Source organism: Monopterus albus, unplaced genomic scaffold (assembly GCF_001952655.1).
Source record: "Monopterus albus unplaced genomic scaffold, M_albus_1.0 scaffold143.1, whole genome shotgun sequence".
NCBI lineage: Eukaryota > Metazoa > Chordata > Actinopteri > Synbranchiformes > Synbranchidae > Monopterus > Monopterus albus.
The window spans coordinates 667,120-675,582 of NW_018128023.1; the positions used below are offsets into that span (position 1 = coordinate 667,120).

The window sequence follows — 8,463 nt, forward strand, 5'->3', positions numbered from 1 at the left end:
TCCAATTAAACGTTTAATAGTCTTCCAAAATGCAATAAATTACATGCACACATTTACACATTTTACACGTTTCTTCTATGACTGTCATCAAATACATTGCATATTCCTCTGAAATTTGAACACGAGCTCCATAGAAGAAGGAGGAGGAGGAAGAGGAGAAGGAGGAAGAGGAAAAGAAAAAGAAAAGAAGCAAAAACAAAACAAAATATTTGATATGAACAACAGAACTTTTCAATATAACGTCCCCGTTCCAAGAGCCAACGAGTGCTGTATCGAGTTAGGGGTTTGCAGGTGGGACGCTGAGGTGTACCATGACCCAGAGTTTTCCAAATAGTTAGAAGCCGTCGTGTTCATGTTTTGTTGCTGTAGGCTGTGCGGCCTGGAGGGGCCCTGTGTGTCCCAGACGGCCGGGGACTGTGGGGAGTTGCACGCCATGGGGTCGCTGGAGCTGGGGCTGTGGTCCGGTGGAAGATCGCCGTTTTTCATGATCTTCTTCATTTTTGATCTTCTGTTCTGGAACCAGATTTTCACCTGGAAGAGAAAAAAACAACAGCACTATTAATTTCTTATATATCCTGAGATATAATAGACTCTTAATAAAAACGGTGCGTAAAGACGAACAAATATAAAGCCGATCGGTCCTAATGTCATTAATAGGCACTGACTTTCAAGTGAAACCATATTCAAAATCAATTTGTTTTAAAAATCCCACCTGTGTCTGCGTCAGTCCCAGCGAGGCAGCAAGCTCGGCTCTCTCCGGCAGCGCCAGGTACTGTGTGTTCTGAAAGCGCCTCTGCAGGGCAGCCAGCTGGAAGCTGGAGTAGATTGTCCGGGGTTTTCTCACTTTCTTCGGCTTCCCGTTCACCATTCTCACCTCAGGTTCGCTTATCTCTTTTTCTGTCAGTATATAATCATAAGAAGAACAAGCATGTAGGCTATGGCCATTACAGATTGGGCTGTGTCTTAAATATCAGTTTTGTGGATTGTCGACTGCATAAAACTGAAGTAAAGCAGATTTCATAAGCCAAACTAATCCCAGACTGCTAAAAAGGAAAACACATGTAATATCGTAAGTCCTGAAAAATAAATGTACAATCGTATTTATTCCTTTAGCTTCAGATTGAACGTTACTGGATTTTTTAATGCAGAACAACAGTCGGAAAAAATCTAATAAACAAAAAATGAATACAACTCAGACCACTAGTCTTTAAATGAAGGTAAGTCGATTATCAAAGGTAAATATGCTCTTATCATTGAAAAACAATCTACGGTCCGTACCTTGTGGACTCGGCTGGGCTTGAACTCTGCTGTAAGTCCCAGCATATTGGTGGTACGCGGGGGTTGTGTACGAGCTGTAATCACTGTAGGATTTTGTCGAATAATTTCCAGCGGTTCCATTTACACCCGGGTACTGATACTGGTAAGCACCGAGAGGCTTTCCGTACGAGGTGGAACTGGGCGAACAGTAGCCGTGTGTGACTCCACCGGCGGGACTGTAGTAGCCAGAATCTGTGGCGGTGGATTCGGGTAGAGTTGGAGATTCCTGAGACGGATGGTGCATGGTGGAGAGTTGAAAGGAGCTCTGGAAATCTGCGGGTTTCACACTCGGGATCCTCCGGTCGAATACTCCAGTCATACTTCCAGAGGGAACTCGTGGGTTTTGTTTTGTTTAATTAACCAAAAAAAAAAAATCAGTCTGACTCCAAAGTGGGGTGGAAACTACACTGACATTGTTGAAAGGTTCTCGGGCCGTCGGGCTCTGGTGAAAACTGCAGCCAGCCCCGCAGCAAAGACTTGGTTAAATCCTAAATCGCGCTCTTACGCACTGCAGGGAGGATCTGGTTCCATTGGCCAAGGCGCACACAGACACAGCTACACCCAATTCACTCAGCCAGCTTTCTTATAGGGGGGAAACCACCCGGGCTATGTGGCTGCTTTGTTGTGTTTTTATACTATCAATCAATGGGAGCAATTAAAATGTTGGCCGTGTCACCAATCGACGTTTTCAGAAGGCTGATTTAGAGAGACAAAACCTCATTATCAAAAAGGCCTCCCGCTGTAGACTGTCCGATTATTATGATTTTCATCATTAATCTTTATTTATGCATTTTATTAAAAGAGACTCGATGCTACTCCATTTAGTTATTTAGACATAATAATCCCAAAATGACATCATAAAATCCAGTGTTAGATCAAAGAATTTTCTTTAATCTCAGAATAAAGAAAAATAAATCAGTATATCTCAGGATGATCACTGCAGTGTTTATTATTTACTTTTAACAGGCAATGAGGCTAAACCTGATGTAATTTTCAATATAGGCTATAGCCCATTTCTGAAAGTAGGCTTATCTGACATTGTTAAATATCTAATGTATCCAAATTAGTATCAATTTGCACAATATTTGTATTGTTTTATACAAAATATAGGTCTATTACCAAATTAAAAATAGTTACCATCCCACATAAACGGTTTTTCAAATCCAAGCATGTAATGCCAAAACTGACCAACTTTGCTCAGCGAGACCATTACAAATTAATCCTTATCTCATCTGGATCATTACAAATTCATTCTTATTGCATCTTATAAACTGCTGCCGATCTTGAAAAATCAATGCTCAGCCCTGCGGCTTAGGGTTTATACACATTCAGTGGTGAACAGCGCCAACCAGTGGACAAACTCAGGACCTGCCTACCAACCTCAAGCTAGTGGCAAATTCCCTGACAAATATGGGGATGGATTAGAGCTCACAGTTGGTATTAGACTAAATAAAAATCGTGGGCATGAACAAACAAAAGGCTATAGGGCAACAATTCCGAGGACTGAAATAACAAATCACATATAGGGTTATGTATCATATAAGACTACATTATGATATCATACTATATTTTGATACACTGGATGTACTGTGTCCATTATTCAGTGTCATATTCTCAGTGCATATGAACAGGAAGTATTTTCTAAAAAAACAGATAATGCTTTTGGAACTGCACCCAATTTATATTTGTAGTTAATTACTTAATATTCGCTAATGTTTATTTAACGTGTATCACTTCATTACTTATTCAAAATTCAGCATTGTTTCTGAAAACGTAGCCCATCTTATGGCTTACGTTCAAACAGACGGTAGCCTAGGACTTTATTGCCTTTAGAATTAAACATTTCACAACTTTTCTCTTTTTTAACTCCTTTAAGATGACAATAAATCTCCCATAACCTTTGTCAAGTTTTTACTCACTCGGTTTGTAGTTTATGTTTTCTTAAGACAGGTCAGTGTTGTTGGAAATACAGAGCCACAATCCACAGTAATAACCAAAATGTCTTGTGGGTATTCGATTTGAATTCGGGTCAAGGCCGAGAGCTCGCAATGTGCGTCTGACGTCAGAGCTCAACCAGCAAGATAGTTCACTCCTATTCTTAAAGTACATAAACGGTTGTCCCTAATAGCCCATATGAGAGGAAAAAAACAAGTGTGTTTCATGTGTATGCACCAGTTTAAAATTAGAACACATTTAATATGTCAAACACTCCGATTATCTAATCTATAAATACTAGCAGTACATGCATTTGTATCTTTAAGTGCCCAGTTTTGTTATAAGTCGCGGACGTTAGGTTTTTAACAGCTCAAATGATTTCACAACACACTTAGTAAAATAAAAAAATAAAAAAAACACAATAATCATACATGACTACAGGGACTGCCCGACGGGAAGTGAACAAACACGGAAGTAAATAGGAGGGAAATCTCTCGTTTTTTGCGAGTCTTTTCTCTCGGCTCCCGTTTTGTATGTTGGGGGATGGGGTCGCGCCGAGGATGAGAGACTCCGATTATTTACCACTTGGCTAACTAAATATCTTTATATCTGAGCTGGGCTTTCTTCCTCGCTGTTGCATATTTTAATAATTTTCGACTACGTATGAGTTTAGGTGTATTTTTTCCGAAATAAAGTGGAGTGCCTCTACGTCCACGACACACGCTTTAAAAGTCGACAAAATGTATTCCTCTGCTGGAGGTAAGTACTGCAGCTAACAGTAGCCTCGGCTAAGTGATGCAGCTAGCACAAATGAATACTAGGTGCAGCTTTTCTTGTTGTATTGCAGTGAGCCATTGTTTAAAAATAGTCTCATTTCTGTTTCGTTTGGCTAGTTATTATGAGAGCCAATTAATCCGTTTAATTAAGAACATCTCGTCTCAATCCAAAGTGGAGGTACTGGTAGAGACACGCTTAGCTAGCATGCAACAACAACAAACTGCTGCTGTTAGCCAAGTTAGCTTCAGCGGTACCTCGTTTCCCGAGCCTGTTGTCGGTTAGCTTGCCAGTGTAAATTCACGAAATGGGGTCGATTGGCTTAGCTGTATTTTCTCAATAAATCATACCATTACAAACACACAAACTGGTTTAGTGTCTTGCAGTTTAACACAGAGTGCAGAGTTAAAGCAGCATGTAGCAGCCGACCTAATTTCATCACAAATCTTAGCTGTGGTTAAGTTAGCTAACAGTATCCAACTTCAGTTAGATATAGTTACATCGTTCCTTCAAGTTTCATGACACCATCAAATTGCTCTATCAGTGCACATTTTATGAGGCTGTACACAAAGTCTGAAGAGAAGTATGCACGAAGTTGGACCCAGGTTGGGTACAGTTACAGTGTAACAGTTTGACATTGAGAAAGTAGCTAGACAGTGTTGGAATACAGTATTATTTGCTGTTCGTGCAATGTTTTCTCTTGATTACTGGCTGTTTATTCGGAGTAAAACGACTGTAAAAACAATAACACTAACAGATTGCTCAGTCCCACTTTGGGGGCGGCTGTGGTTAGGAGGTAGAGCGGGTCCTTTCCTAACCGGAGGATTAGCGGTTCGATTCCCGGCTTGTCCAGTGAACATGTCGAGGTGTCCTTGAGCAAGACACTGAACCGCCAGTGAGTGCATGTGTGACCGTTTGTGAGTGTGAATAGCCAAATAGTGTGAAAGCGCTATACAAGTATAAGACCATTTGCTATTTCGAAATTAGTAATTGTTTGTTTTTATTGAAGAATTAAAATAACATGATGCTTAGCGTTAGTCTGTTTCCGGGAGAATGGGTGGCTTCAGAAGAGTAAGATTGCCAGCTGGCTCGAGTACCTCTGTTTGCATGTTGATAAGAGTTGTGATAAAGTACCCCTTGATTGTAGACGATGGCAGTGCGGAATCTATAAGAGCAAGACATTGAAATGAATCAACTGGTTGCAGTGCAATTGTACATAAAGTCTTAGTCCACATTAACCTTTTAAGCAGTAAAGAGAGATTACTGCCTTGTGTTGAATGACTCAAATGTATGCTTTCACCACTTTCTATGTTTAAGAAATAGTGTCTCAGACCAAGATGATTTTTGAACATTCCTAACATGTAATTTGTGTCCTCTGTAGCTGTGGATATGTTTAGGGATCCCGTTCCTTTGTGTCAATGAGCTCTGGAAAGTTATCACCACATTTGGACTTTAAATCCTTAAATTAGTCCAATGTAAATCACAACACTATGTTAGTTAAATTGTTTTTTAAAATCATCATTCATGCATCACAGCATATACTCATGTGAAGTACAATTTAACCTTCTGAATGTATAATGACATTTCCCAGGAGATAAGAGAATCTGTCACTGGAGGTGAGAGTCTAATGAAGATAATGTAATTCTTTATTAATTTGCTCTCAATGGCAGTGCACTTTGAAACACTAAAGGACATTCCATAATGGCCACTAGTTTGCTAGGTTTTATGAGTGTTTCTGTTTGATTGACCAGAGCTGGAGCCCAAAGATAAGGCACCAAGGGGAATGAAGAGTGTGCTCTGCCAGCCTGGCTGTAATATCTGAAGTTGCAGATATGGAGCCTCTTGGTTCAGTATGTCTGCAATGATGAAAGCTGTAGTGCATGTTCTGCAGGAAATTAAAAACATGAATGACACTTCAAAACATGCAGCAGGGTATAAGAAGAATACGCTGGTTCTGTTTTGGAGCTCGGAAGGTTCAAATTCTCAGTTTATCAGCAGCTGGCAGTTTGATTTTCCCAGACAACTCTCAAACTCACTGTTCACTAGAAGAGAGCCTGTAATAAAGAATCAAGTGGATCTGCTAGCTGGAAGCCAAAACAGTCACTGAACTAAGTGGTGGTTAGACATGTTGACCCCCTCTCTTAATGTTTCTGAAATTTGTGAATGTTTCAGTAGATGGCAAGTGCAGCTTTGCCAGTGCCCTTTTTTCTTTATTAATAAATGGGAAATAAAGCTCAAGACTGGCTCATAAGACGAGGCAGATTTATTTGTATAGAACATTTTCATACACAAAGGCAGTTCAAGATGCTTTGCATATTGCAAACATAAACAGTATAATTTGAAAATAGAAGAAAAATAAAAGAGACCTTAATTGAAACAGTGGGGAAAAAAGAGCAGTCTGGCATAGTTTTAAAATTGGCTACACTTTGGGCACATCTAGGTTGTAAAGGGAGCTGGGGGCAGCACATTGGATGCAAGCTATTTCACAATGTTTAGTTTGAACTCAGGTGATCACTATCTGACTCAGTCTCTTCAGATCTGAGACACCTACCATAAACAAGTCTTATTAAAAAGGAGCCCTCATACAGCTGCCATGTATGAAATGAAAAGTTATGGTGGCAGTATGAGTTTGACCCAACTGCTTGCTGAGTCATTTGGTCCTTTTATAATGCCCTTCACCCAAGCATCAAGTTTTCTTTGCAATGCTAAAAAAATCCCCCCCCCCTCCTTAATTATAGCAGCTTCTGCCAATTATATCTGGGATGACAATAAAGATATATCATATGCTATGGTATTCAAAAATAGTATTTTAAATAGATTATGTCTAAGAGTTTGTCTCTGTCACATTTCTGATGACTGCCACATGCAGGGGGCCTGCTTATGGATGTAGCTGAGCAGGTTGTGCAGAACTGGTTGACACATTCACATAAGACAAGTCTTGGATCATTTGCGCTAAAAGTAGTCATTTTTAGCTGTAAGTGGCATAATCCAGTTATATGTGTAAGTTTTCCTTTATGTGGTTGGAAAAATACTTACTGGGCCTTTAAGATCTTGAGAAGTGTCTTGTTCCTGTAAACTGTGGTACTTATCACACGCTCTGCTGCTTTCCCTCAACTGATCCCGATGCGCCAGAACCCCCATCATCCCCAGTCCCAGAATATGTGTTCAAGCCACCATCACGGCCAGACTTTGGCACCATGGGCAGGACAGTCAAGCTCCAGGCTAACTTCTTTGAGATGGAAATCCCCAAACTGGAGGTGTATCATTATGACATTGACATCAAGCCTGAAAAATGCCCCAGGAGAGTCAATCGGTATGTACATGTTGTAATTGTTCAGCAGCCCCTTGGCACATTGTCTATCAGTGGATGGACTGTCCCAGGCACTGCAGTAATTTGTTTCATTTTGTTCTCAGTGAAATTGTGGAGCACATGGTCCAGCACTTTAAAACACAGATCTTTGGTGATCGAAAGCCAGTGTATGATGGGCGGAAGAATCTCTACACTGCAATGCCCTTACCCATAGGCAGAGACAAAGTTTGTATTTTACAGGATAATCTACAATTCTAAGGAAATCACATTAAAAATGAGAAGCAGTTTCTGAGAAAAATAGCAGCAGCGTTTCTCCTATTTTACTCTCATGCGCCACTCAGGTGGAGCTCGAGGTGACCATTCCTGGTGAAGGCAAGGACCGCAGCTTTAAAGTATCCATCAAGTGGGTGTCCTGTGTTAGCCTGCAAGCTCTGCACGAAGCACTGTCAGGACGGCTACCCAGCGTGCCCTTTGAGACCATCCAGGCCTTGGATGTGGTCATGAGACATTTGCCCTCCATGAGGTGGGTTTCTGGTTGATGGTTTCATGTGTATGGTTGGCTGTCATGTCCTTGTACTTTTTGTTGTAAAATATCCACAGATGTGGTTTTGAATGTTTCCGCACTAGTTACAAATGACATTTATTTTACATTATATCCTTTTTCAGGCATGATATGTAACATTGCTGACTTCATGAGTCTATTGAAAATGCCTTCCTATATTTGTTTCAGTACAGTGTGCCAACAGATTTGTAGAGACTTCACACTTGCATGAAACTGGTTACATAAATACTGTATGTCTTTTACATATTTTTATGCATGATAATGAACTGGTTGTGTAAATATCCATAGCATGCATATACATATATATGTGTATATATACATACACACACAGTCAGCAAAAAATTATTTGAACCCCAGCTGATTTTGTAAGTTTGTCCACTAACAAAGAAATGATCAGTCTACAATTTCAACGGTAGGTTTATGTGACCAGTGAGAGACACAACAATAACAAAAAAATCCAGAAAAATGCATTACAAAAAAAAGTTATACATTAATTTGCATTTTCATCAATGAAATAAGTATTTGATCCCTTTGCAAAACGTGCTTTAGTACTTGGTGGCAAAAC

General features: G+C 40.1%; 2 protein-coding genes across 4 annotated transcripts in view; one reads left to right on the top strand and one right to left on the bottom strand.

Annotated features, from left to right (window-relative positions):
- Positions 1-1,912, bottom strand: dlx5a (distal-less homeobox 5a). The gene is made up of 3 exons (XM_020614249.1): positions 1,279-1,912; positions 713-897; positions 1-531 (listed from the first exon to the last, which is right to left on the bottom strand). Exons 1-3 carry the CDS (start codon positions 1,634-1,636, stop codon positions 232-234), a joined length of 843 nt encoding a protein of 280 aa, XP_020469905.1. The 5' UTR covers positions 1,637-1,912; the 3' UTR covers positions 1-231.
- A 1,505-nt stretch (positions 1,913-3,417) lies between these two features.
- ago2 (argonaute RISC catalytic component 2) overlaps positions 3,418-8,463 on the top strand; it is an 18,942-nt gene continuing 13,896 nt past the window's right edge. For 2 of the 3 annotated variants that reach the window (XM_020614130.1, XM_020614131.1), the window contains exons 1-4: positions 3,419-4,011; positions 7,144-7,339; positions 7,441-7,561; positions 7,678-7,859. In XM_020614130.1, coding sequence (XP_020469786.1) covers positions 3,993-4,011; positions 7,144-7,339; positions 7,441-7,561; positions 7,678-7,859 — 518 coding nt within the window. In that variant the 5' untranslated portion in view covers positions 3,419-3,992. Of the gene's footprint in view, positions 4,012-7,143; positions 7,340-7,440; positions 7,562-7,677; positions 7,860-8,463 lie in introns of all 3 variants that reach the window. The other variant, XM_020614132.1, reaches the window with a different exon arrangement.